Below are 27807 nucleotides of genomic sequence, written 5' to 3'. Positions count from 1 at the left end.
TCTTGGAAACACTGCATATTATTATTATTTCTATACTGTTTACATTATACCCCCCTATCGGTTTTGTAATTGGGTATTACTTGCCCGGTTAATATTTAAAAAAAGAAACTACTTCATAAATAGAAGTAACACGTTTGGTAAACATAAATGGGGAAGAAGATTCGCAAGAAAACAAATTCCTTTCCATTTATAGCGAATCACTGTTATAGTGTAGGAATAAGAGTGGGAGTAACTGTGTAGGTCCGTGCAAGTCTCAGCTCCGAACTCTGGCTGGACGCCGCGCGTCGGAAAAATCGAATTCCCGCGTCGACGGGCGGCGTCCCTCCCCCGGGCGTCGCGTTTCATCGAACGGTCCGCCAGGTGGTCCACAGTGTCGGCACGCGCGCAGGTGAGACGGAATTCTCGTCGTCGACGCGTTCTCGATATCCGACGGCGACGACGAAAACGGTTGTCTATAAATAAATTCGCGATGTCCGGTCCGCGTCGCTCGACGGCCAGAGGGTACGACGGAGTCGCCTAGAAGCCGCTGCAGCGGGCTGCTCCGGGATCGCGATAACTCTCTCCCTCTCTCTCTCTCTATCTCTATCTCTATCTATCTATCCCCTCTGTCTCTTTCTCTCTTTCCTCTTTCCATTTCACCAGAGGTCGTCTGGCGACCTCGCGACGAGTTCACGCGGGTTGAGTCGGTCCGCGAGAACAACGACGACGACGACGACGACGACCACGGTGAAGAAGAACGCGCGTCGACGACTGGAGGAGGAAAGGGACTCCGTTGTTGACTAGCCACCGTCAGGTAGGCAGTGCAAAAGGAGACTGGAGGTGGACAAGTGGAATCTAAGGGGGTGGGGATGGAGCCGGAGCAACGAGGACGCGCCTCGCGAGCGTCGTCGACGTCGAGCCTCGGTCGCGAGGTCCGTTGCGGGTGTCAGTACTACCAGAGTGACTCGCTTCTGCCGGAACGAAGCGCTCTACTCGGTAGACCGCCGTCCAGGACGATGCAGCAGCCACCTGCGGTCCGCTGCAGGTCAGTAACACATCGGTCAGTCGATTTCCGAGGCTACGCGGACGCCCCAACCGTCCTCCATCGAATCCCTTTCGACCCGGTGTCCCGGTTAGTTGTAGTGGTCCAGGATGAAACGTCAGCGATTCCGGGTGATCCGTGGTTTTCTTTCCAGCCGCGTCCCTCGGGATTCCCGATCGGCATTCATTGGTGGAAACGGTATAGGTTACGCGTCTCGAGTATGCTCGCGAACCACCGCAGCTATTTAAGGTTCGCCCGGCTGGCTATAGATAGAATCCTCGATCGGCTCGATTCCACGTCCAGACCTGTGTTACGGAGAGAACCCGTCGCGTGTGGTTGTCTGTAGCCGTTGCTCGTGTTGCTTCGAATAATTCTGTCCGTGGTATCAGGGATGCATGGATGCCGGGATGCTTCTGATTGGCGGGATCAGGGTGGCGACGCCGCACTCTTACAATCGGGAGCCGCGCGCATTCCGTCTCTGGTGGTAATATTCGAACAGAATGTGGAAACCATTCTTTTTTAATAGTCAACTTAACACCAGTTGACAGTTTTTTCTATCTAAAGATTCCCTCGATATTCGTTGAAATCACGATCTGCAACAATAGACGACTTTATTCACGTACGACAGTGTGGACTATGGCAGACCAATTTCTGGAACCTCTTCGCTTAAATGTTCGCATCCGGTTCCAATCGTTGGATACCACTCTATAGAAAAATAGAAATACTCGATAGTTCGATGGTGGATAATATCATTGTACGTAACAGCGACCGTCATGACAGTCGTCGCGTTAAGAGGGTACTCTTATTTTCGAATTAATTAAGAGAGAACTAATAAACGGCTACACGGCTTTGTTTTCAACACCCTTTGGTGGAAGCAGCGTTGAACATTCGACCACGAAAAAAATCAGTAAACTCGAAATTAATACACGTCGTTAGAATATTTTTTCAAGTACGTTACGTCCATCCCCGGTCCATGACCCGGCGCGTTCTCAAGACGAAGGAAGGGGATGAATAGACGCGACGCGATTAAGTGGGTATCGGGTTATTGTATCGCGATAATGGGAACACCCGGTATCGACGATCGAGCTAGAATAGTCGCGATAACGTTCGACCATCCGGGACGAAGATAAGAGGAGGAAAGGGGCCGAAGCTCGAAGATTCTTCAAGACTAGTTTGAGGGTAACCGCCGGGTAGACGATGGTCTTGTTGGTTTATCGAATACGTCACGTTTCGCGGCCATCGAGAACTGGTTTCTTTTTCGTAACCAGTCGAGTCACAATTTTACCCACAAAAGCGTGTCGATCCCCTTTGTAAATAGAAATTTATTTGCGAAAAGTTTTATATAAATTGAATTGTACATCCAAAACACCGAAACGTGCTTAATTTAACATCGAGTCCAATCTCCTCCGTTAGCAATTACAGCTTGACACTTTCTTGGCATATGTTCCACCAATTTTTCAACGTACGATACAGCGATCTCCATATTTCTCGAATACGACCTATTAAGGTTCTTAATCGTTATTATACGATTTCTCTTAAGTTCGCGCTTCATTATGGACCACATATTTTCTATTCGTTAAATCCATTTACCCATGTATTTACGATAAAAGAAACCTGAGCAAAGATCTACGTATTATTAGACTGTGGATTTTATGCAATTATAGCGTACACGAGGAGCTTGAAGAACATACGCTAAACGTATGCAGAATATATACACACACCTATGCAAAATAAAACATTAATGTTTGTTTGCTTTCTTATTGTTGAAATTTCTAGAAATCAATTGTTAAAACGAAGAATATTAACACGTATTATTTGTTAAAATCTATTTCTGTGTTAAATTCGAAACCACGCTGTTCATTCATAATAACGTTTCTGGTTAGCGACGATGGTTCACCAGCTATGATGTCATGGAATATTTCTGGCATGAATTTCAAGATATAAATCGGTCCGTAGTTAATAATAAGCGTCTTGTCACCCGATTTCTAAATGGACAAAACAATACTTTGGAATATTAGGAAATCATCCCGCGACGAGTGACATATCCTAAATGATCCACAAGTTTAAAGATACTCTAAATTTACATGGTTAAAAAAAAAAATTACAGATAGACCATCGTCAACAGGCATTTTATTTACATCTAATACTTGTTGTTTACGAAACGCTTTGACGATACTAATGATCATACCAGAAATGTCAATGTTAAAAGTAGATATCGTGAGCGTAAACAAATTGAAAGTATGTGATGTAACAACCTCGTGTGCATCGAACGTATTGTGACCGTTATTATCATATTGTATATTAGACTATATTCTGGCTATATTTTGCATACGTCTTTCGTATCAATGCATATTATTAATGCGTAAAGTCTACAGTCTACGCAAAACAGAGTTGATTCAAGTATGCAGCGTTTCACACTACAAGGTTAAGTAATATTCTTTTGTTGCACGAAGCAATATTACTGCGTTTCGTCCTACTTTTCCAGTAACAAACACCAGACTTCTATTTGTGATTCAGAAGCCAGAATGTAGGACAGAGTTATCAAGTCCCGGGACGACACGCAGTAATATTATTTTTATTAAACATTTAGTTGCAGTATTTATTAGTTGGTGCACGATAATTATTGGTCGTTATTTTTGTACGATAAAATAAAATTCGTCCAACAGAGGATTAGAAATTAATCGGGTTTTACGACTGTAACAGTGTCCCTGCGAGATCTCAAGAAAGACGTCCTTCGACAATGAATTAGAAGACAGAAAAAGCTCGACTCGTGTCTTCCTTGAACACTGCCTTCCTAGAACACGGTCTTGGAATTAACCCCGTGTCCAAAATAGCAACAACTAACCAGCTTGCATCGCCGACAGAGGACCGCTGGGACTCCCGTCCGACCAATGCCTTCTTTTTCCACTGGAACCGAGGATTCCAGTGAAACGAGCACAAATTTATCGTTCGACATTCCGCCCGTTCACATCGACCATATGCGAGTGATCAATGTAAATAACAAGACTGACCCTGGAACTAACGGTATTCCAAGACCGTATCGTACAAAATTCCGATCCGGGCATCGTACCAATCCCCGAGAGACAATCATTTAACCCTAATACTATCGTTCGTATCGAGTAAATCGGAACGATCGATGCGAATGGAAAGACTGACCTCGGAATTAACAATAATTTTTAATCCTGGTGGATTACTGTACAGATAATTATACTAATATTTACTAGTGTTTTTTTAAATCTATAGAAATATCGTCTCTGAACTAATCCCATTACTCGATCGTATAGTCTAAGAAGGCATTGTGCCGACATTCAGGGAACAAATATTTTACCCTAATGCATCGATTTTTTCAATAAGATCAACGTGCACGAGAAGACTGACCTTAGAAATAAGATTCGAATCCAACATTCTATCAAGTTTCAAAGAACAAATGACATTGACGAGGTCGTTGGCATCGAGTGCTTTAGATAAAAAATCAAGACGAATAGGTAACAATACCGATCCTGAAATTAACCAACTATCATACCCCTAGTGAAACGTCGAAAATTCGAGTGGCAACCTTCAGGAGACGAGTAACTAACCGTAACGCGTTTAATTGGTTGATCGCTACTAAAAGGACTAACAGACCAGCCGAAAAAATGCCAATGAGAACCAGAAAGAAAAGGGTGACGTTTTATAACAGCGAGCACGAGTACGAACCGATCGCGGCACCGACGCCGACGCCGTCACCGTCGCCGAAGCCGGTGTTCCCGCCGGTGGTGCGAATCACCGAAACGGACGTGGTGGCCGTCGCTGACAGCGACGACAGCATCGACGACCGGGCACGGCTACCACCAGAGCTGACAAGGATCGGCGATGTCGTCCTACCGTTGGACGGCAAGATCGAGGACACTGCGATGGAGGGTCGCGAACTTGGCGAGACTGGCGACACCTCCGAGGAACAGGAAACGCCGCAGCAGCTCCAGGAGAGACTCGAGGAGCGATTCTTGAGCGCTCCGAGCCCTAGTGCCGAGTCTAGGACCGACGGCGAGGTCAACACTAGCCAGGTGAGTTCTCATTTACTATTATACAGGGCGTTCGGCCACCCCTGGGAAAAATTTTAATAGAGGATTTTAGAGGTAAAAATATTACGAAAATGAAGAATACCAATTTCTTGATGGAGGCTTCGTTAAAAAGTTATTAACGATTAAATTCTAAAATTTGTATACATCTACATATATTCATACGCAATCCCATTTATTACTAAAATAATTATTATATTATCAATACAGGACTTTTTCGACTAGTTTGAAAACATTTTCCGACTCGAATCGTACATTCGTGTATCTCTTATTCTTTTATTGTATTATTTTCCAGTACTATTAGGGCAGAGCACCCGAGACAGGAAAAACAAAGTCGCAGTTACGCGATAAAATAAGAGCGTAATCCGACTACTCGAGGGAGAACATGGTACAAAATGGACACTTAAATAGGGCTCGGTGAATGTCGCGGTAGCGTTTACCGTTTGTTGCCCACCGGGTTCTATATTTAGCGAAACACGCTTATAAAAAGCATTGGAGGAGCCAACGTGTCACTGTCCGAGGCATTGTGCAATCGCGTCGCGGCGTTCCAGAAAGCTCGGGGCTTTCCCATCGATTGCACAATCCTCTCCCTCTCCCTCTCCCTTACCGATGTCCGCAAAAGTATCTAATTTCTGTCGAAACGACGATCGGCTTGATCGACTGTGAATTCATCGTCGACAATTCCGTTCTATCTGACGGCTGTTCGAGTTACGTAACAGATTAAAAGCTCCTCCTCCCTCTCCCCTTCGCTCACCTGGCCGGTATGGCACTCTTAGAAAAATAATACTGGCATAGTCGATGGACAGCAATGCCCGTCTATTTCTGGCCGCGACGCTTTCGGCGTGATCGACGAGACGCAGAAGCGTCTCTCTGGCCCATTAAAGTTACGACTCTCGCAACACGTTCGAAGAAATTTCCGCGAAACGAACCAGAAACGCTGCTAACGATTCTCGACGGCCTATCGATATATCGATATATCGAAAATATACGTAACCGTATTGATTCGTTTGTTCAGCAATAATAAGAAAATTGGATCGTATATTTGACCAACCCTCGTAAAAACCTACACGTTTTACTCCGAAATCGGCAAAGTGCCTAATCGCCTAATCCAGCACCGACCGTTTGAGAGTACCTCGAGAGCCTCCAAGATCTGCTCTCTTTACAGTAAAAAGAGAAAAGTTGCATCGTTGCGCCGTCGAGATCTCCGAAAGTAATTCTTTATGCTATTCCTGGGCCAGACATTTGTCCCCGCGCGTCTTTTTCTTTGAGAAAAGAAAAGGTTTGGAGGAGAACGCCACGGACGATTGCGTTCGTTCGTTATGGTTGGAATCGATGACGTCGAGAGTCGGTAATAGCTCAAGTAGTAATCTTGGTGATGCAGGATCGAAAAATTAGATCGTCCACCCGACGATTCCCAATAATTCTCCTATCGTTGCGTCAGACTAACAAGTTGAACCGAAAGATGACGACACTCGCGAATATCTCATCGACGTTTGTTAGAAGCTAGCCCGCTGCTCGATCGGAGCCGAAAATAACTTTGTTGACCAAACAGAGTGTAGCGTAGAGAAACGATCAACGAGATTCTTAAGACGCCCGTCGACTTGATTTCTCAAACGCATATTTACAATCGAATAGATATTAAAAGAGTTATAGAATCGAAAAAACGATATACGGATCGTTTTATACATATGTATATCCTATTGGTTGGATGGTGATGCAACCTGTTCGCGGTGATATGCCAGTAATAATTATCAACACTCGACGCAACTATGCGGCACGGTCCATTCTCGTTCGTCTCGGTTGCGCTGAAAGTCACGTTCCTTCCATATACATACATACACGTTGATCGATCATGATTAAACGATGCCAATTCTGTAATTTCAGGTAGACTCGTTGGCATTGGAGGAGCTGCCGCTTCGTCGCGGTGCCCGCGGTTTGCCCCAGCGGCTGAAAACGCAGGCGGGCAAGCTGCGTTCTCGCTTGAGAAGCATCCAGCGGCCGACGTTGGCGAAGACCGATAAGACACGATCGGGCAGCAGCGGCAGGTCGGACAGGTCCAGGACCGAGAAGAGACCCAGTCGAATGGATCGTATAAGGTCGTCGTTCTCGGAGAAGACGCGATTCAATCTGCCGAATCGTCCCAGGTTCTCGCTGCCGGATCGGTCCAAGTTTCACCTGCCGGAAAGACCAAAGTTTAACCTGAAGAAGCCAAACATACGTCTACCGAACGCTTTGACGCGCAGCAAGAAACCGTCGTCGCCCGTGCACGAGCAACGGTCCACCGACTCCACGGTCGGCTCGCGCAGAAACATCTTCGACTTGTCCACGTATCCGCGAATATTCGACAGAAAGTCCAAGAATCGAGACGAGTACGCGACCTCCACGCCGAAGGACTCGCGAGCTCAGTCCGCGGAGAGCGCAACGTTCCCCAGAACGCGCAAAAACCCGACCCTGAGCGACAGATGGGCCCAGAGGTTCGAGGAAACTGCCCCGTACATCGACGAGGATCGTTCCGACGCGGAAACCGCGGCGGAGAGAGCGCGGCCGTGGCGGCGTCCGTCCTTGGAGGCGCCCAGATTGTCCTTGGGAGTAGCGGACGAGGCGCTATCCTCGATTCCGTGGGAGGAGAAACGTCGTCTGGAGCAACTACGGTACATGGAGTACGAGCAAGAATCCACCGAGACCTCGGACCGGCAAGCCCGTCCGCGATCGGAGGCGTCCAGGACCGAGGAAGAGGAACTCGAGCCTACGCCTAGGTACAAAGATCGCCAAGAACTCAAGGAGGAGTACACCGACGAGGAGGACGCCGAGGAGGATTGGACGGATAAACGGATCGACCGGCAAGACTTTAGACCCGTTCAGCGATCGCGGTCCTTGGAAGAGGTGTTGCACGCCAGAGAGAAAGAACAATACGGGAGCAATTTCCCGATGGTCGATCCGAGGAGGTACGGAGTGCACAAAACGCCCTCGGAGGAGGAGGAATACGAGGAGGACATGGACGAGGACGAGGAACCGGAACCCTCGTCCGCTCAGTCGGACAGGGAGCAGCAGCACTCGAGCGGCAGCTCCTGCGACCGACGACGCCGCGGCGTCATAGAGGAGATCGACTCGGACGAGTTGTTTCTAAGGGAGGCCGGACTCGGCCGGGGCGACGCGAACCTTGGGAAATACCTGAGCCACGAGATCCGGGACGCCCTTCGAGATGCGGACGGCAGCAACGCGCTCGCGGACGACGATACGCGAATGGTGCTGCCCGTTCCTCCGCAACGACCCACGCGAAAACGGAAGGAGGGTTCCATCGAATCGTACGACACGATGCCGCCCGTCAGGCCGAACAGGGCTCGCCGCAGCGAATCCGCGGACGAACAATTCCGCGAACGCACTAGAAGCGACTCCAGGCACCGCGTGGTCTACCAAACGGACCCCGGTCAAGAATTAACCGCACCGGAACCGTTGGACGACATCGTCGTGGTGAAGCCCGTACGCAGGAAATCGAGATCCTCTCAACGCAGCCAATCCCAGATAGCAACGGAAGAACCGAGTCCTGTACCGCCGGTGGCTCCCACGCGCCGGAAACGTTTGCGCAAACAGGCGTCGACGGAACGCATCGACCACGAGCCGAAACCAATTTGCAACGGGCACACCGAGTGGACCGAGAAACCCCTACCACCGTTACCGGCCTCGACCTTGGAGGAAACGCGAGCGTACGCCAGCCAAGGAATCGCGATGATGGCCGACAGCGAGGAGGACATTCGAAGGCTGATGACGCGCCTTCGGGAGGAGGAGTACATGGAACCGGGTCCGATTCCACCGAAACGAAGGTCAAGATCTAGAGGGACCTCCGTGGCCCAGGACGAAGACAGAACGTCTCACGGCGCAGAATCGTTACCGGAAGCTGACTACGCGGAAGAGGAGATTCCGCCGGACGACCTGGACTTTGCCCGCGACCTGTCGGGTTACGCGATCGTCGAGAAGCGCGACAAGCCGGCCAGACCGCCGCCGCCGCCGCCACAGCGACGGAAACGCGAGAAATTCGCGACGACGCCGCGATCAGAGGCAGCACCGAAACGACCCCAACGAGCTTACAGCACGCTGGGACCAGCCAAGACCAGGGACGGTGAGGTACTAGCGGAGCCGTTCCCATTCGCGGTCACCTTGGAACCAGAACAGTCGACGGGTTACGTCGAGGTAGATTCGGACGACGCGGAGCAAAAGGATCTGCGCAGCAGCGAGGTCCTCAGCAAGATGCAAGGACGTCCGTTGCCGGCACCGCCCAGGCCGCCTAGGTTCAGGAAAGATCATCATCAGACGCTGGAACGTTCCGCGGCCGTGGAAGCAACCACCGCGACGCAAACGGATCCGTTGCCCGACGACATGATCATCGAGGAGGAAGTCACTCAGGCAAAGTTGGTCGTGACGCCGTCTAGGTCCGGTTCGCAGATCACGGTCTCCACGGAACGAATACCCAGCCCGTCGTCTATCATGACCGCGCCTCTCGTTCCGCCGTTGCCGTCGTCCCAACGTCTCCGCAAAGAGGATCAAACGGAGCCCGCGTTCGACACGGTGTCCTTGACGGATCCATCGCCGGCTCGCGAGCCCTTAGAGAACAGACACCGGTCCGCGCCACACTTGGATCCGACCGGCGAACCGGAACTACCTATTCGCGACGAGGACGAGCACGCTAGAACAGTACGTTCCGTCCTGCTGTCGAACGAACCTGTGAGGATCGGCAACCTCGAGGTAGGCGACCTGAGGGTCGACAGGCTCAGCGTGTCGCAAATAGAGGCAGGTAAAATCGTCGCGTCCGAGGTGGACGCTTTGCTAATCAGCGTATCCGAAATGAAGGGCATGGGAGCCGTGCTCGAAGGGAGCTTATCACCGTCCATTATCAAGGAGCTGATAGCCATCAGAAGCCACTTGGAGATCGCGGCCGCTTCGCGAGCGCGGGACATCCAGACAGACATTCCCGTTAGAGAGAGTCGAACCGTCCAACAGGAACAACCACGGGACCAGCAGCAGCAGCAGCCGATCCTCCAACGACAGAGCCCCACGGAAGACGATAAATCAATGTCGATCGAGGACCAAAAGGTTGTTAAAAGAGAAGTAATCGAATCGAGGGATAGGGACATACCCGTAACACACACATTAGCCGTTGCACAAGTAGATATCAAGGAAAACCCGGTAACGCGTACACTATCGGTACTACCCAACGACAGAGACATCCCTCTCATACATTCACCCCCAATCGTTGCAACCATCAAAGATAAGCCGTTGCGGTTTTTTGATTCAGAATCCCCCCTTTGTTTGAGCTCGGGTATCGCTAAGGAGCTCGAGGTGGAAGAGTCCCGCCGCGTGTCCCTTACCCCGTCCGTAACAACGTCAGGAGAGACCACGGAATCAACGCGTTCTACTACCGCCGAGGCCAGCAGCGAGCAAACCGAGACCACCGAACCAGGCCAGGACAAGGAAACCGCGGAACCAAAGTCGCCAAAGTCGCGATCCAGATCACCGTCGCCCATAAGTATTTCTCGAACGCGGGAGACCGCTTCTCCGATCAGATCGTTGCCGCCCGCCATTTCTGTCACACCGGACACACCGGATGTCCCCAGTCACAGCATCACCAGCGAGATGCAACCGCAACGCGCCGTTATCTCGTACACATCGTACACGGAACAACCCGTTAGGGAAAGGGAAACTTTAAGAGAATTCTCGCAATCGCCGTTGCCCTCCTCCTTTCCCATTGCCGGAACCCACCTAATAGCGTTTCCGGCCTCTCAAGTTCCGGCTCATTTTCTTTCCTTAGCCGCGCAGACAGATCAACGGCTCGACAACGATCCGAGCATCGCGGACAGTACGAGACAATTGCTCAGAATCCTTCGATTAGCCGGTATAAAAGCTATGAGACATTTTGTAAGTTACACGTCGACCATGATAGGCGGAGATGAAACTCGAGAAAAGATCAAGGAAGTGGAGTTGGCGTTGTGCGCCCTGCTAATTTTAATCGCGGGTCTCTTGATATTTTTCTTTGGTAGTACACGAACGGTAACGCATCATCATCACTGGGATTACTTTAATCCGCCCAAATAACGCGCTACAAACAATAGATGACATTAATACCAATAATATCTATATTGTATATGACAAGGTTTTATACGCAGGCTGAGTCACGAGAAACTGTCACACCTCTGAATGTTTTCGTTTCATTAATTTTTCTATCAAAGAACATTCTGAAAACAAAGCCTCACGGTCTCAAGAGACACGTACGGTGCTAGTTTTCGGAAACGGGACAATTTTTAGGGTATCCTATTATTTTGTCGATGAGTGTAGCTCGATGCTATACAGTCAATCAAAAAAGTCTTCGTCCACGTTAAATTTTTTTATTTACTCGTTGTATAATTTTCACATCTAAGGTGTTATACAAATGATATTTACGTTATTTTACTTATTCAAAAATAAATTTCAATTATTTTTTCCTCCATTAGGTATAATCTCACTGATAACGTCGTCGATAGGAGTTAGTGCTCTTTGAACCAATCGAAAAATAATTTATAATTACCTTTCTATATTTCTCTCTTCGGTCAACACTTTTTCAACTGAAATTTTTCGATATATCAAAATATAAACATCAAAGTATATAAACTCATAGTAAAAAAAATGAAATATACCATATAATCCTTAATGGTTAAAAAGATTTCTGCATAGATGTACTGCACGAAATGATCAGACACTTTTTTTTTACTATAGTTTTGCCAAGATTAGTATAGAAACGTTCATTGATAAATCAAACGTTAAATCAAGATGGTATTTTCTATAGCTATAAAATATACACGGACAACTAAAAATTACATGTATACCGATTTTATTGCCACTTGTATCATTCAAATTATACAACATTAAACTATTGAAAATTTAATACATGAAAACATTTTTGACTGACTGTATATTTATTTTTAAATTTATTATTCTTATAAATCAATTTTATATATCGAGATTGAATTTTTAGCAGAAATTGCGAACATATTAGTCGTTTACGCACAAGAGGATAGACCTAAGTAATAACGTATACATATAAAGCAATATTAGATAGAAACATCAAGAACTGTAAGACTTTTTGTCGATCGAACGCTTTGGTTGTTACATCTATCTTCTAATCGATAACAGGTACAGTCAATTGTTCAATATCACGTATAGACAAAGGTACAAATTACATATCAAATTAATAACAAATTAAACAATGACGAATCTCGTTACCTGAAAATTCTTACTGATGCTACACGCGACAATGAGCGATTGGTACTTGTGAGAAAATGATACTTGGACACAATTCGTTACGAGAATACTTGTGCTTAATGACCAAGTACTGAATATGTATAAAAACTGTATATGTCAATTACAAATATCTATTACCAAACTACGTGTTAAACGAACCATTTTTTTTTTATTAACAAGCCAGTGATCACCAAAGAATACAAGTTAAAAATAATATATTTTACATTCGCTGACTGCTTGACTAGATACGAATTTATAATCCCAACGTGATATCATAAATATTAAAAGTGCAAACTGAAAAATCCATTTTTGATACCTTAAAAATATTACAAACACTGTACATTTTTATTTTCAATTAAAGATTTCGATATTGTAACTACATAACAACGTGCTCTGATAGGTAAAAAATATTGTATTCACGAGAAAAGATCTTCCTCGTACACTTTCAAATCTCTTCTATCTTTGTGTGCACTTTTCTGGGAATAATTTGCCGCGATTGGTGACCACATAGAGCTAGATGTGACGTCGCTCATAGGTTCTATTATAGGCTGTCTTCGTGCTAACGATACTTTTAACTGTATCGAAGACACCATACTACCATCCATTTCGCTTATTGCTCTTTCTGCAGCATCTGGTTTGTCAAATGTCACAAATCCTCGACTGAAAAATAAAATTATAGATTAATATCATTTTATGCGTTCTTTATCAATGGAATCGACTAATTACAAGTACTTTTTTTCCGCCTCCATTGAAATATTTATAATATTCCCAAATGTTTGAAAATGTTTTTTCAAGAAATCCTCTGAGATTTTATAACCGCACACAAATATTGTGTTTCCAGCACGTGGCTTTGCTTCCTGTTTAGCTGGTGATTGCGTATCACCACTGGCACGATCCTCCGTGTCTTGAGCACTAACAAAACTGTCGTATAAATCTTTAACTCTAGGTCTTGCTGTTTCCGTTTCCTCTTCTTCCATCTGTGTTGCGGAAAATGGCTGGTAAGAACTTATTGTCTTTTCCGTACTATTTAACTTTCTCACTAATCCGCGCGGCCTTTTAAACGATTGCTCCGGTCTCTTTGGAGTTTTTGGAGCCGTAATCACTCCAGACTTTATTAGCTTTTTAGCAACTTCTCTAGCATCTCTTGCTTCTGTTGGCCGTTTTGGTGCTTGTGGAACACGTTCAGTTTCTTGTTTTGGTGCTTTTAAATCTTGTAATGCCTTTTTCTTGCAACACACAAATAAAGAAAATTATGTCACTATCGAAGAAATAGCAACAAAATAAAACAATTATCTATAATCACGATAACATGTGTACCGCTCTATGTACATTCTTCGCTCAAGTTCGATAACCCATTCGTTTTAATTTAATTATTACCGAATTGCTAGAACGTAAACATAACCTTTTAAATACCTTTCTTTTAAGTTTGTTATACTTTGCCTGTAACATTAACTCTTCTTCCGTTAAATTTGATGGAAAGTGTAAGTACACCATATTTTGCATGTAATAAAACCAAATTCAAATTTCCTGTTTCCTTCACGAATATATTACAGAAACATTCGGAACTGATTCCAACTATGTATGTAGGTACGTAACTCGAGAGAGTGAATCTACGGAAAAAACAACTGTAAGCCTTTCTCACTCCCAATACAATGAATTAATTATACATTCCATACCTAATGAATCGCATTAAAAATGTATATGTACCACGAATATCTTAAAATAATATTCTGCAAAATATTACTCATCAATTTAATTTATTTATAAAACGCTAGTGTCGTGATATCGAGGCATGCTTTTATTTAATGCAATTTTAAATATGCAAAACACACCTTATCTACGTTTATATGTATTAATAAAAACTAAAAATCATAGCACACACATTCCATGATTTTTATTTACATTCTCCTCTCTACCTTTCCCATTAATTTCCTAATTTTTATAAATTCTAAAATACTTGATTTATAACTGACAACTGGAAATATTACTCGAATCTAATTAATATTTTATTCGGTTCTTGAACCATTTCTCTATACATTTTCTCCTATAAATAATTAATTATAAACGATTAATGGAAGCGATATGTAGTTGTTTCAATCATTGCACTAACAATTGGTTATGGTTATGCTTATTTCTTTCTATGTGTGCGTTAAAAAATGCCAAAGTATAGTATCGCCATATAATATCAGGGATTCGTACTGCTAAAATCGTGCCAGGATCACAGAATGTAAGAGGGGGTAACCGGGGTACAGGCCCCCTCTCGCCCCCCACGAATTGGTGCCAACGTATAGTATCGCCATCTAAGAACGGGATTCGTACTATCCGTAGTACAGATCCCCTCTCGCCCCCCACGATTTGGTGCAAACGTATAGTATCGCCATCTAAGAACGGGATTTGTACTATTCGGAGTACAAATCCCCTCTCGACCCCCACGTTTTCGTGCAAACGTATAGTATCGCCATCTAAGAACGGGTTTCGAACTAAAAATTTCGTGCCAGGATCACAGAATGTGTAAGGAGGTATGCGGAGTACAGCTACCCCCACTCCTCCAACTCCTAATGCACACTACCTTGATTATTCATTAATAACTCATTTCCTGGGATTAAAATCAGAACTTTTAGAATCGAAGAATCTAGTATAGACCCTTGGCAACGTTCAAGGATAGTTTTTAGGACCATGCCATACCTCGTTAAATAGTTATTAACGAATATCGGAAGTCGGAACATTTACGGCTGAATCACCGTCTGCTTTAATCGACGAATAATCAACTTTTTAACAATAGCACAGATATTTTCGCTATTAGAGAACCAAGTAGACATCCCTGGCAACGTTCAAGGACCGATTTTTCAACGCTCCACGCTCTAATTAATTAGTTATTAGCAATAGATCCCTAAGGTGTCGCGTAAAAAGGGTTAGAAACAGTGTGCCGACTTCCGACATTCGTTAATAACTATTTAATAAGGCATGGGATAGTTCTAAAAAGTATCCTTGAATGTTACCAAGGGTCTACGCTACATTCTTCAATTCTAAAAGTTCATAATTTGTTCCCAGGAAAGGCGTAATTAGTAAACTAAGGAGCACTAGTTAATTACAAGACGAGATACACATAGTACGCTGTTGTCGCCACTAGTGGCGCCACAATAGAAATCGCTGATTTCAACTGAATCACTGCTCGTTAATTTACTAATTACGCCTTTCCTGGGAACAAATTATGAACTTTTAGAATTGAAGAATATAGCGTAGACCCTTGGTAACATTCAAGGATACCTTTTAGAACTATCCCATGCCTTATTAAATAGTTATTAACGAATGTCGGAAGTCGGCACACTGTTTCTAACCCTTTTTACGCGACACCTTAGGGATCTATTGCTAATAACTAATTAATTAGAGCGTGGAGCGTTGAAAAATCGGTCCTTGAACGTTGCCAGGGATGTCTACTTGGTTCTCTAATAGCGAAAATATGTGTGCTATTGTTGAAAAGGTGATTATTCGTCGATTAAAGCAGACGGTGATTCAGCCGTAAATGTTCCGACTTCCGATATTCGTTAATAACTATTTAACGAGGCATGGCATGGTCCTAAAAACTATCCTTGAACGTTGCCAAGGGTCTATACTAGATTCTTCGATTCTAAAAGTTCTGATTTTAATCCCAGGAAATGAGTTATTAATGAATAATCAAGGTAGTGTGCATTAGGAGTTGGAGGAGTGGGGGTAGCTGTACTCCGCATACCTCCTTACACATTCTGTGATCCTGGCACGAAATTTTTAGTTCGAAACCCGTTCTTAGATGGCGATACTATACGTTTGCACGAAATCGTGGGGGGCGAGAGGGGATGTGTACTCCGAATAGTACAAATACTGTTCTTAGATGGCGATACTATACGTTTGCACGAAATCGTGGGGGGCGAGAGGGGGCCTGTACCCCGGTTACCCCCTCTTACATTCTGTGATTTGTAGTTGTCAGTTATAAATTAAATATTTTAGAATTTATAAAAATTAGGAGATTAATGGGAAAGGTAGAGAGGAGAATGTAAATAAAAAGCATGGAATGTGTGTGCTATGATTTTTAGTTTTTATTAATACATACATATAAACATAGATAAGGAGTGTTTTACACATTTCTAATTGTATGGTAATGAAATTTTTTTTTCGTCGATAGTTTAAATATGACTCATATGTATTTCCATGAAAAGAAATTTTCAAAATTTCATCATCATCATCGGACGTCCAAATTTGATTTATGTATGATCAAGTATTATCAAACTAAAGAAAGACTCGATTGACAGTGATGATAAAGCATAGATCATAAAGAAGAAAAAAAGAATATAAAATTTAAGAAACAAAAGGATTTCTAATTTACGAATGAACCGTGAAGGGTAGTTTGTAGTTTACGAATAAATAAAAAGTTTGTTAGATATTAGTTATTCGTGGATAAAATTTTCCCAACTCTGCTCGAATAAAAAAATTGCCTACTCGTGATACTCGTAACGAGTCTCTGGAACGTGGGCGCGATTTCGTGACTTTCATCAAGAACTTTCTTATAGATACATATTACACACTTTCCTTGGAAAATCAATAAAAATTGTATTTTCTTAACTACATTTTTTGCAACCTAAAAATTACAATTTTCGACACGATATCAGTTTTTTATAATTCTACCATGATATTCAATTTACAACGATACTTGGCGGGCTAGATAGTCGGAACCTAATCTAGAGGATAAATGTAAAGGGACGAGTGTATCTAAAGAACGGTTTCAGTCATTTCGATTATCACTTATTAATAATTTTAAATATAATTTGTTTAAAATTATAGCATACGATACAAAGAATGTTTGATCGTCGGTGATCGAAAGAGTGTTGGATATAGGCTGTATTTGTAACAACTGATCTTCGTGCATTACAATTCCTGCATTAATTTATCCATAAAAAGGATAAAGTACAATTTCAAGTATTGTTTACATTCACCACTAACGTAGATATGTGCAAATATATTTACGTCTTAAAGAATTATCGAAATACGAAGCGAGTATGTACAAGAAATTCGAGTATTGAAAGACTTAGAATAGTAGATAAATAGTAGATAAATTGAAGAAATTCATAGAATATCAAATAAGTTATATGCATTGTACGATGACGAAGGAACTTATTTCTTTGTTAAGAATGTTTGGAGAATTTAATAACATACAAACTATACAAACAAACAAGTTCGATAATAGATATACAAGATGTTAATTTAGTTTTACAGAGTGTACAAGTTTTTAGATATTATTTGCACATACCTACTTTGTTACTTAACAAACATAGTTCGAATAATCGCATTGATTGGTAATTATAAAAATAATCATCAAACAATATTTAAGGCCCAGCTCCGAACATTATAAATAAGAATGAGCGCGATAAAACGAAAATAAAGAAAATACATCCATCGATTACGTTTTATTATGGACAATTAAACTGACTGTCGATGACGGTGGTGTCGTATATTTGGTTCTGAAATAACATTCATAATAAAAATTTCGTTAAATTTAATAAATTAAATAAATTCGATGAAAATGCATTATAAAATTCTGTTCAACTACATAATGATACACACTCCGGTAAGAGATTCTCTGTACCAAAGTTGACTCGTTTTATTTTTTCGTTTGAATATAAACATTTAGATTGTCATGTCTTTAATAAATTGTTGATAGACCATGAACAATCCGAACTAGGCATTCATGTAACAAATATACAATAAATATAAATTACAGCTATAATAAAAATTGTGAGAACAATATAAATCGCCATACAACTGATATTGTTTTACAGATATACTCTCTATTATATCTTATAAATTTCTTTTTGTTCAATGACTTTTTTTCTATATCTATCCATTGTTGATTATTATCCAGTGCACGTGTTTCGTACGTGAAACAATTACAGAGAAACAATAAACAATTTATAGACGTTTTACCAAGAGACTCTAATAATACGATAAGGATTAACAACAAATTTCTATTTAACCCTTTCAGCACCAAAATTTCTAACAGTGGAATTAGCAAAAAATGCCAAGTTAAACTGCCGATAAATGCAAAGGGATGGTATCCTACATGCATAAAGTGCATTATTGTACAATATAACATACAAAACATAGCTTTATATTCTGTTTATGAAGTATGGTGATATTAATACAAAGAAAGATATTGGCATTCAATTCACAAGTTTTATTATTTACAAGCAATTGGTCTATCATACAAATGTAAATTTGGTGGACTTCCTTGGAAAATCTTTTTTATCATATCGAAAATTCGATTTTTAGGAAATAACAACAATGCCATGGCTATGTACTTTTTGGTTTTCCAAACGGTACGGGTGGATGGGTTGGTTGGTACCCTTTGCACCGATGATAACATAATGAGTGATAAACATAGAAGCGAAGTTGTTGTCAATGGTGCCCCTTATCATGGATTTTGTTTATTTTTAAATATGTTATAAAGGGTGATATTTTCAACGACTTTTTCTTTCGCTTATCGTACCTGTTGGCCGTAAATATCTAAAAAATTAAAGCCGATCACCAATTTTTTTCAAACGAAAATGTTACTCGAAACTCCACAGTACTTTATAACATATTTATAAATGAACGAGGATTGATTCATGTTGAAGGGGCATAATCGACAACTTCACCAACATATAAAATAGAATAAATTAAAACAGACTGTAGTAGGATACATGCCTGACCAGAATTAATCTTAACAGACATATGGAAGAATCTCTATCTAATTTGATAGTAGTGGCGCTAAATCTGACTTGAAGCAACAAACATTAACTAAAAGTATTCAATTCTCAAAACATTATATCCTTGTAAGCATCCTTAATTATCAATGAACGAGATAATATATGTAGTTTATAATTAATAATGTATTTCAAACATAAAAAAGAGCAACATATTATTTCGAAATAAAAAAATTCTAATCAAATTTGTAACATATTTAAGCGCTACTACTGCCAGATTAAATAAAATTGAAGCTTATGATTGATAATTATGTTGTAAGACTGCAATTTAACCTATACTGGCATTAAAAGGGTTAACTATTATTGTGTCAGATAAATGTCCTTCGACAAATTAGATATACTCTGTGCCGTGTTCGAACATTAAAACTATTTAGCTTTCCAAACAAGACGATTTTCTAAAATGTTTCAATACAGATGCGCGAAGGTATAAAAATTTTTAGGATTACGAAAGGTATCGAGGGGATTTTTGTGAAAATGTAGAGATGCAGGAACTCGAAATTTTATCAGTTACATGCATGTAAATTGTAACAAGTCCATAGTTTAAATTCGGATTAACATCAAGCGATTCAATTTTCCCTCCCATTTTTCACCGCCGATTGGCGTTTTCATTACCTTCATTAGTATTTATGCTCTTTCGTAAGATTCAATAGTTGAAAAAATAACTCAATAATTCGTCAAGTGACTTTAGATGAGCAGAAAGTTTGAAATACCAAAGATTTACCAAAGCACAGAATATTTGACGATTGTTAAATACTTGACTTTGCAAATATCTGACACGATGTAATCGTTTTGTACGCAACCGTATCATGTTCCCACACATGTCTACTTAACAGTTGTTTTTTAGAAGTTGTATGTTCAATGGACGATCATTCGGTGCTCAAATGTATTCTAAGTCCCTTTTCTTTTCGCGAACGACGCGAAGAACGCGGAAATATATGACTTACTTCTTGAATTGTAATGTCATTTAATGCTTCCCGCGCCAATTTTTTTACCACTTCCCTGTTATCCCTGTTAAGTGCGAAAATTATAAATTTATATCGTTTTTATATTTTGCAAACGAGTGCCGTTCGCAAAGTATATGTAAATTTACGATTGATAATAAGTACCTATATAAAACCATGGATCCATCGTCGAGATCAAACTCGTAATCAACGTGTCCACTCCATCCTTGATTATTTTGAATTCGAATGATAGGTAACATATTTAGAAAATAGTTTCGTGTTCTTGTTATACTTATATATTTCTCAGGAATATCTGATATAGCAGACAACTAAATAAAAATGTAATGCAGTTGTTAATTGCTTATATCCGTTGCAATATGTAATGAAAAGTGCTATCGTTTATAATACACTCACTTTTGCCTTCATCTCCATAACAGAATTTCTATCCATAATAATTTCTTCGAGTGGTCCAAGTTGCATGCTTGTAGGGGACCATTTCCTAACGAACACTATGTGTTGATCACTACTAGTAACTGGCTCTTTATCAGGTAATTCTTGTACGACAATTTCAGATGGCAAACCAAATCGAAAATCTTCGAGTTTCTGATGGTCTAAATACAATGTAGTTACTAACGAGACATACTTTTCTCTCAGTCGACATCTGTCAAACGGTATATCTATATTATGTTTTCTCTTAATTAATGCCAGGATTTCTTTCTTCGCCTGCCCAAAAGTCATATCTGTCGATAATATTATCTCGCCCAAAAGTTTATAAAGCTACAAACGTAAGAAGCAGAATTGATCATTATTTGAATAAATCTTTACGTAGATAATATCAAGTAATTGGTAAAATATATTAAAAATCTGTCAAGAGGATCATTCTAATTTGTACATACCTCGGGCGAATTTATATCTAACTGATATGCTATTACAGTAAATTCATCACTACGTAACGGACGTGTTAGCTTTATACAAAATTCCTGATCCTCCTCGCAAACAGAAAGTTTTTCTTTTATAATACACCACTCGGATCCGTAAAGTTCATAAAGCGGGTGACAAATTTTAAAGTATTCCGTCGGTACACCAACATACGGCTCTAAAGCATTCTTCAAGGCGATGAATGTCATTCTTTTGTCTACTTGTACTTTCAAAACTGTAATTAAAATAATCATTATTAAATTATTCTTAATGTCTCAGGTATTTCAAATAAATCAAGGCACATACATTTTTGATTATGAGCCGTGTAGGGTGTAGCTTCGAAATAATATTCTTTATCGTCAACAACGTTGTCCCTGTGCTCAAGTTTAATTTGTTTTAAACGGTTGCTTGTATTCGATGAAACGTTTTCAACATGAAAATAATCATCTTCTGGAGCGTCTCCAACCAATGTTTTATCACTATCGCTAAGGCTACTATCTTCGCTATTACTTTGTTCAGGAGTATTCCACTCCTCGCTTTCCCCCAATTGTGGACTTGCATTTCTTACAGGTGCATCCTCGTTACTCTTTTCACTTTTTGGAACTTCACTACGTTTAGGACTAACGTCGCGATGCGAATCGTTAACGCTTACTTTCGATGGACTGTTAGCAATAGGTTTCTCTTTATCCTTATATTTCTCATCTAATAACGGAATATTCCATTCTTCCAAAATTTCTGAAACGTTTTAGTAAAACATGTAATAATACATGAAATAATTCTACGAGATTACGTGTCACTTACCTTTACTCAATTCAGGTAATTTAAGGCGTAACAATACAGTATTTTCGTAATTTTTTATAAGTTCACATATTGTCGAATGATGAAAAGTTTTACATTCGGTATCAGGGACATTTGATATATAAACATTCATTAAATGAGTGAACCCTGCAGTCTGAAGTTCTACATCGTCATCTACTTCAACCAGTGCATCTAAACCATACTTTTGCAAAAATACTTTCATATCACCGAGATCCCTACCAAACGCTTTCGCTACCATTTGTTTATATTCTTTGACAGTTTGTGAACGTGTCCCGTGTACATCTATTGGCCCATCTATGAATTTTTTCCTAGGTATATCAATAATGTACACTGTTGTCGAAAGATCTACATGTTAAAACAAGAAAAATGAAATTACTCCTTTTTATTTTACGCGTTAAAGTGTTTATTTATGTGCAATCCTAAATACATACCACTTTTTGGATATGGTTGAAACTCTTCATCTACTTTGCGAATTTCTAATAAATAGTAAGACCCCCCCATTTTATAAATGTCAAGTATTTCATGTTCTCTTCCCTCGTAACTACTTATGATCGTGTCATTGTTATGATCGTAAAGAACTAAACGGCACCGATTGAAACTCACTATCTTGGTCAATTCAAAGTATTCGTAACACAGTCCTGTGACTTGTCCCAAAGTTGCACCGAACGTAATGGGAATTCCTATGATCCTCTTCTTGCCTCCAAAAGGATGCTTACAGTATACTATTATGTTAGACACAGGCAACTGTGCTTGAAAATCAATTGTACTGTGCTTATAAACTATATCGTCTTCCATGTTCCGTAACATTCGTTTGTTATTGTCCGGTACATATTCACGATTGAAATGTAACACTTTAGGTATTTCATATATTTTGTCATTATCCTCATTCTCTTTCATCTTTTTCAATAATTCCTGGAATTTAAAAGGGAAGAGGATAACCTATTTATCACATATCATATCTATTTAACGGAGTTAAAATAAATTCAAAATTACTGCAATAAAATATTTCATATTTAATATATCAACCTGTATATGCTTTGGAAAATCCTGCACTTGCATAGGTAAAGCATTACGAACAGGATCAATTTGTCTGTACATGAGCATGTATGCATTCGTACTACTACATGCTCCACTGTAATATGGCCTGGTTGGTCCACCGCCATACGTTTTTTGTATATCATCGTGAGTTATCTATAATTGAAAACATCACAATTTTAATGATGTTATTGCCATATAGTTTCAGTTGAATCTATGAATTCTTGGTTAATAGCAGTCGACGATTATAATTCGATGTCTTTGTGTACCTGTGTTACGCTTTGATCGTTAAAACACAGCCACTCTTGTGTCTTGAAATCTTTTATATAAGCATAGTAATGACCACCACTTGCACTACCACTGTGGATCATAATCGAAAACAATTCATAATTATAAGGGCCTTTTGCCTCATTGTTACTATGATTTTTTTCGTTTTCATGATTATGCACAGTACAATTTGATGTTGATGGACAATTACTTATATGTATACCTAAAAATAAATCGTTCAAATAATTGTTAATCTTAAAACGTGTTATTACTCACAAAACAAGCGTACCTTCATCGTCGCCATCTTGATCATGATTTCTCGAATGATTACTATTAGGAAGACTACTTTCACAGGAAGGATAATCATCATCTAAAGTACCACTGTCCGTTGTTGAGCCATCATCGCATTTCACTAAACTAATATTTTCATCGCTACCTGGAGATTCATGATTTCTTGTAGATGATATGAAGGGATTTAAATTTAATATATCCGGAAAAGTAACCCTAAAAATCCGTTATCAAGGTATATAATAGTTGTAAAATGATATCGTACGATAGTGTAAATTCACATAGACTCACTTATCATTAAGTTTAACTCTGTGGTAAGTTTTAAAGTCAAAATCAAATCGTTTAAGATGAAGTGTCACAAGATATGGAAATTTTGTAAATTTTAATCCTTTATGCGCATTGCATTTTTTATTACATTTTTCACAATAATACTGATTACTTCCTTCCAAAGTTTCATACTGAACAAATGCTTTTAAGGCTTCTTCCTATTAAACAGAATTTTTATCTGCACTCAGTTCATACTAATCCATTTATTAAAAATGTATTACATGAGCTTACCACACTGTTATATGCCACATTACTACCAAATGGTCTAACTGGTAATGGGATATCAAGAAAAGTGTCCTCTCTAGATTTCTCAGTGCCACATTCAAGACATTTAACATAATCAATCATCATTCCTAACAACATAAAAATTAAATTAAAAATTCTTTTTTAACAGATATAAATTCATTAAATTTGTACCTTCATAATGCCTATTGATTAAATCGGCTTGCTCTGTGTTCTTAAATTTTTGTTCTAATGCATCAAACATGACTCTACAAAGTTCCTGAATGTCATGTTGCTGCCAAGCTTCTGTAGAATCCCAACCAAAACTTTTTGTTAATGGTGTAGTCTCCACAGCTGATCTTGATGATGTCTACAAATATAAAAAAAAACTGTATGATAAATCTTCTCACAATTGAATCGCATCACAAGCTGTACAAACAATCGCAAATATAATTAATACCTGCAAATTTAAGAATAACTTTTGCAGTTGATATGGAATACTATTAGCTTCGTCTGTTTCCGATCCATTTACATATTCCCAATTGTACAATGCATTACGAAATTCAGGTGTCATATATAATGCTTGAAGCAAACTATTTAAGTAACATGTCATTGCTTGATTTACTAAACCAACATAACCTTAAAGAATAATATAGAAAAGTTTAAGGAATGCACAGTGTGTAATGTTGAGTGCATAGAGTGAAACTTCAAAAAAAAAAAAAAAAAAAAAAAAAAAGTATTTGTTATAAATATTTTTTCCATACATGTTTTGGATTCAATATAATTTTTAAAATCAACATTATTATCTTCTTCCCATATCGATGATAGATGAGATGCCGGTGCTGGAGTACATTTAAATGGTAAACCCTTGAATTGCTTTTGGTATAATTTGACATCAGGACCCACGACTAAGAGCGTGTGCTTATGTTCAGTCGAATCTCGATCGAAGGAAAAATCCACACCAAGTTCTACCATAGTTTTATCTTTCATTTTAGACAAATCAATCTAGTGTCGATAAAACACCATTAATTTATACACAAACAAAATACTAAACAATAAAATACATTACAATACAAAGAAAAAAAATTATAATTACTAACCAGTTTTTCTGCTGACGATAGATACAACTTAAATCTGTTCGCTTGTATCTGACAATGTTTTTCAATATAATCATAAAGATCCTTACCACAGGTAGATTCACATAATGGATATCTGTCAGGAGTCAGAGTCTCGTCTTGAGCTCCGTCCAATAAATAGAACTGAATCAGACATGTTTGACCAGCTCTACAAACCATGGTGGTCTGTAATAAAATATCGAAGAAAAGATAAAAGAACTAAAAGAATATATTATTTAAAATTACAGTTTGCTAAGTACCGATAATAGAGCAATTCAATGTGTTAAATATATTTCAACAAAGTTGTATTACTCAATATTTTCTTATCGTACACTTTGTTAATTATTGTGTGCTTTTCATACAAGAGAAATTAATTGTTCTTAAATTATACATCTATAAAATATTAGCAAATTAATTCTATTATAAATATACATTTTAATATCATTTCGTACAATTATCAATGAGATAAATTACTACACTAATAAATATTACCCTAAGTATTATTAAAAATTAAAAAGAAAACAACTTTTAATTAATGAATATATTTAGAAATAAGTATTGCAAACTGATCAGTAATTCTTAGATAAACAAAATTGGCATCATGCCATGCTAAAGGTGGAAAATGAGTGAAATCTACGCAACACAGTAAGATACTACTCTGCACAGTATGACACAGTAAGGAAAGTCTATAGAGCCTCCAGTTATATTTAGAATGTCTAAACGAAGACTTGGAAAATGGCTCTCTTCTCCGAGATCAGAATTCTCCCCTCTTACCCCTTTTCTTTCTCACTCTATTGCCTCTTTCTAATCCTACATTTTTTTGCACATTTGCCAAATAAATGAAAGTCCATGTTATATTAAGTTATAAAATTTAACCTCAGCTTATATTTTGATATACACTGGGTAATAATAAAAAATTTGATAGTAAAATTATATTAATCAAACAATAGTGTGATAATTTTATCATGAAACAGAAAACATAAAATTATTAAAATGAACTTTTTTTTATAAATATTAGTAAATGTTACTTAAACATTTTTACATTTAAAAAGTAATAACTAGAATCTGTAATTACAGTGAATATACATACAATAAATCAAAATTTACATTAAAAAAATATTTAGCATAAATAAAAATACATTTTATCAAAATTTTATTATATACTTATTTGTTTAATCTTAAAACTTACCCAACAGTCCTATTTTTATGGAGAATATACTTTCTGCCAGTATATACTATAGAATCCACTTCGCGTATACCTACTACTTGTTTTAGTCTAAAAGATTCAAAGTAACACAAAATTATTACAGCAGATCCACGAAACTGAAAAATCATTAGAAATTATAAAGTCAATGTTTTAACGTGTAACGGTATTGAACAAAAAATAATATTTCATTCACACCATGTTTAATTAAACGTTACTACGATCTTCGAAATCAACAATGAACATCACGTCTTTTTTTTTTTTTAAGTTCGCTTATAAATGTAAAACTGAAACCGACTTTTACATTTGAGACGAACAAAATGTTTCGTAAACAATTAATTGCAGATATACAAATCAAATGCGGCTACTGCTTTCCACAAATATAACGTGTAGAAAACCGTTTCCAATACAAATTTAACACATACAATAAACAATGTCACAAAACGATGAATTCACAAAACATAAGCACAGGCTTATTTTTACAGTTTCTGTTGGTTTTCTGTAATAGGATCAAAAACAAAGAACGTGTAACTTGCGTTTCAAAATGTTTATGCGATGAAAACGTAATAAGGCTAGATGAACAAAAATTGCGCATATAACACTCAGAAGATCGGAATGCGCTCTCGTGCTAGTGGAAGCGAGTTAAGAACGATTGGTTTTACTTTGTGTCTATCAACGAAACGTTGTCCTGAGAAACATACGACTCTTCGATGATTAAGACTTAGCGGCTTAATGGAAACGGAAATATCGAATTGATGCTGCACCAGTTTGTTAACCCGACACTAACAGGAATAAACGTATCTGAAGGTCTTATGAAATGGCTGGCTGAATACTCGCTGTGTCCAAGCTCATGTTTTAATCGTACACACCTGACCGATTTCCACAGAAATTAATTACTCACTTTATGTTTCTTCATTATATAAAACCTAAGAAACATATCTTTCTGTGCGTCGATAGAAAAAAAATTCAACATAAGATTTGACCTCTTACCGAAATCACTGACACAAGTGCAACATTCATTATTCGCCATATTTCCTAAGCAACTGTGACAACGCTTCTTGTATTTGTCGCTAGAAGGCTACAATAACCAATCAATTCTCACAAGTTCTTTAATAACACTAAACCACTGATCTCTATATGCTAGAGCATAAACAAGATGCAGAATAGATGTTGCAAGCAATACTTTTTTTGGTGTGTGCGCCAGAGATGCCAGATTCAGCACCCGGTGCCCTACTCATACATGGAAGATCACGCGTACGTGAGCTCGGACGAGTTTCCGAGAGTCGACAAAGGCAAACTGATACATGCCCTCTTCTGACACATGTTACATACTCTTTCTATTAAATGCAAAATCAAACTCTCGCGTAAATAGCAATTTAAGTATTACTCATTTCATGCAGTGAGAGGGGAAAACTTCTAGCTCTAGAACCAATCACGACTCTTCTTCACGTTGGCGTTGCAATGCCAATGGTGTTCGTTCACCGTTTGGTTCACTGGAAAAATCAAAAACACAAAAAATTTGAAAATAGCACGGCACACAGGGTAAATAT

The 27807-nt window shown here is 39.4% G+C and overlaps 3 protein-coding genes across 9 annotated transcripts; 1 reads left to right on the top strand and 2 right to left on the bottom strand.

Moving 5' to 3' along the window:
- The first annotated feature begins 109 nt into the window (after positions 1-109).
- On the top strand, positions 110-13040 carry LOC143342948 (uncharacterized). 2 transcript variants are annotated; one of them, XM_076767300.1, is made up of 4 exons: positions 110-1024; positions 4701-5064; positions 6964-10278; positions 10370-10537. In XM_076767300.1, the coding sequence occupies exons 1-4, from the start codon at positions 849-851 to the stop codon at positions 10385-10387; spliced, it is 3873 nt and encodes a 1290-aa protein (XP_076623415.1). In that variant the 5' UTR covers positions 110-848; the 3' UTR covers positions 10388-10537. The 2 variants fall into 2 exon arrangements, with proteins under 2 accessions (XP_076623415.1, XP_076623414.1); XM_076767299.1 differs by having other exon boundaries at positions 117-1024; positions 6964-13040.
- On the bottom strand, positions 12451-14195 carry Nelf-e (negative elongation factor E). Of its 2 annotated transcripts, XM_076767304.1 has the most exons (4): positions 14181-14195; positions 13762-13958; positions 13081-13574; positions 12451-13008 (listed from the first exon to the last, which is right to left on the bottom strand). In XM_076767304.1, exons 2-4 carry the CDS (start codon positions 13849-13851, stop codon positions 12765-12767), a joined length of 828 nt encoding a protein of 275 aa, XP_076623419.1. In that variant the 5' UTR covers positions 13852-13958; positions 14181-14195; the 3' UTR covers positions 12451-12764. The 2 variants fall into 2 exon arrangements, with proteins under 2 accessions (XP_076623419.1, XP_076623418.1); XM_076767303.1 differs by lacking the exon at positions 14181-14195 and having other exon boundaries at positions 13762-13987.
- A 2712-nt stretch (positions 14196-16907) lies between these two features.
- Usp47 (ubiquitin specific protease 47) lies at positions 16908-27385 on the bottom strand. 5 transcript variants are annotated; one of them, XM_076766242.1, is made up of 18 exons: positions 27248-27385; positions 26243-26329; positions 25039-25239; positions 24703-24943; positions 24399-24577; positions 24134-24308; positions 23948-24069; positions 23681-23874; positions 23391-23605; positions 23104-23324; positions 22826-22990; positions 22231-22711; positions 21782-22144; positions 21287-21715; positions 20959-21215; positions 20477-20839; positions 20228-20391; positions 16908-20129 (listed from the first exon to the last, which is right to left on the bottom strand). In XM_076766242.1, exons 3-18 carry the CDS (start codon positions 25231-25233, stop codon positions 19988-19990), a joined length of 3906 nt encoding a protein of 1301 aa, XP_076622357.1. In that variant the 5' UTR covers positions 25234-25239; positions 26243-26329; positions 27248-27385; the 3' UTR covers positions 16908-19987. The 5 variants fall into 5 exon arrangements, with proteins under 5 accessions (XP_076622357.1, XP_076622356.1, XP_076622359.1 ...); XM_076766241.1 differs by lacking the exon at positions 27248-27385 and adding an exon at positions 26920-27239; XM_076766244.1 differs by lacking the exon at positions 27248-27385 and adding an exon at positions 27045-27239.
- Positions 27386-27807: the final 422 nt, after the last annotated feature.

The sequence above is a fragment of the Colletes latitarsis genome, chromosome 6 (assembly GCF_051014445.1).
Source record: "Colletes latitarsis isolate SP2378_abdomen chromosome 6, iyColLati1, whole genome shotgun sequence".
NCBI lineage: Eukaryota > Metazoa > Arthropoda > Insecta > Hymenoptera > Colletidae > Colletes > Colletes latitarsis.
Note: the sequence above shows the minus strand (reverse complement) of the source record. Positions and strands in the feature narration are given on the sequence as shown.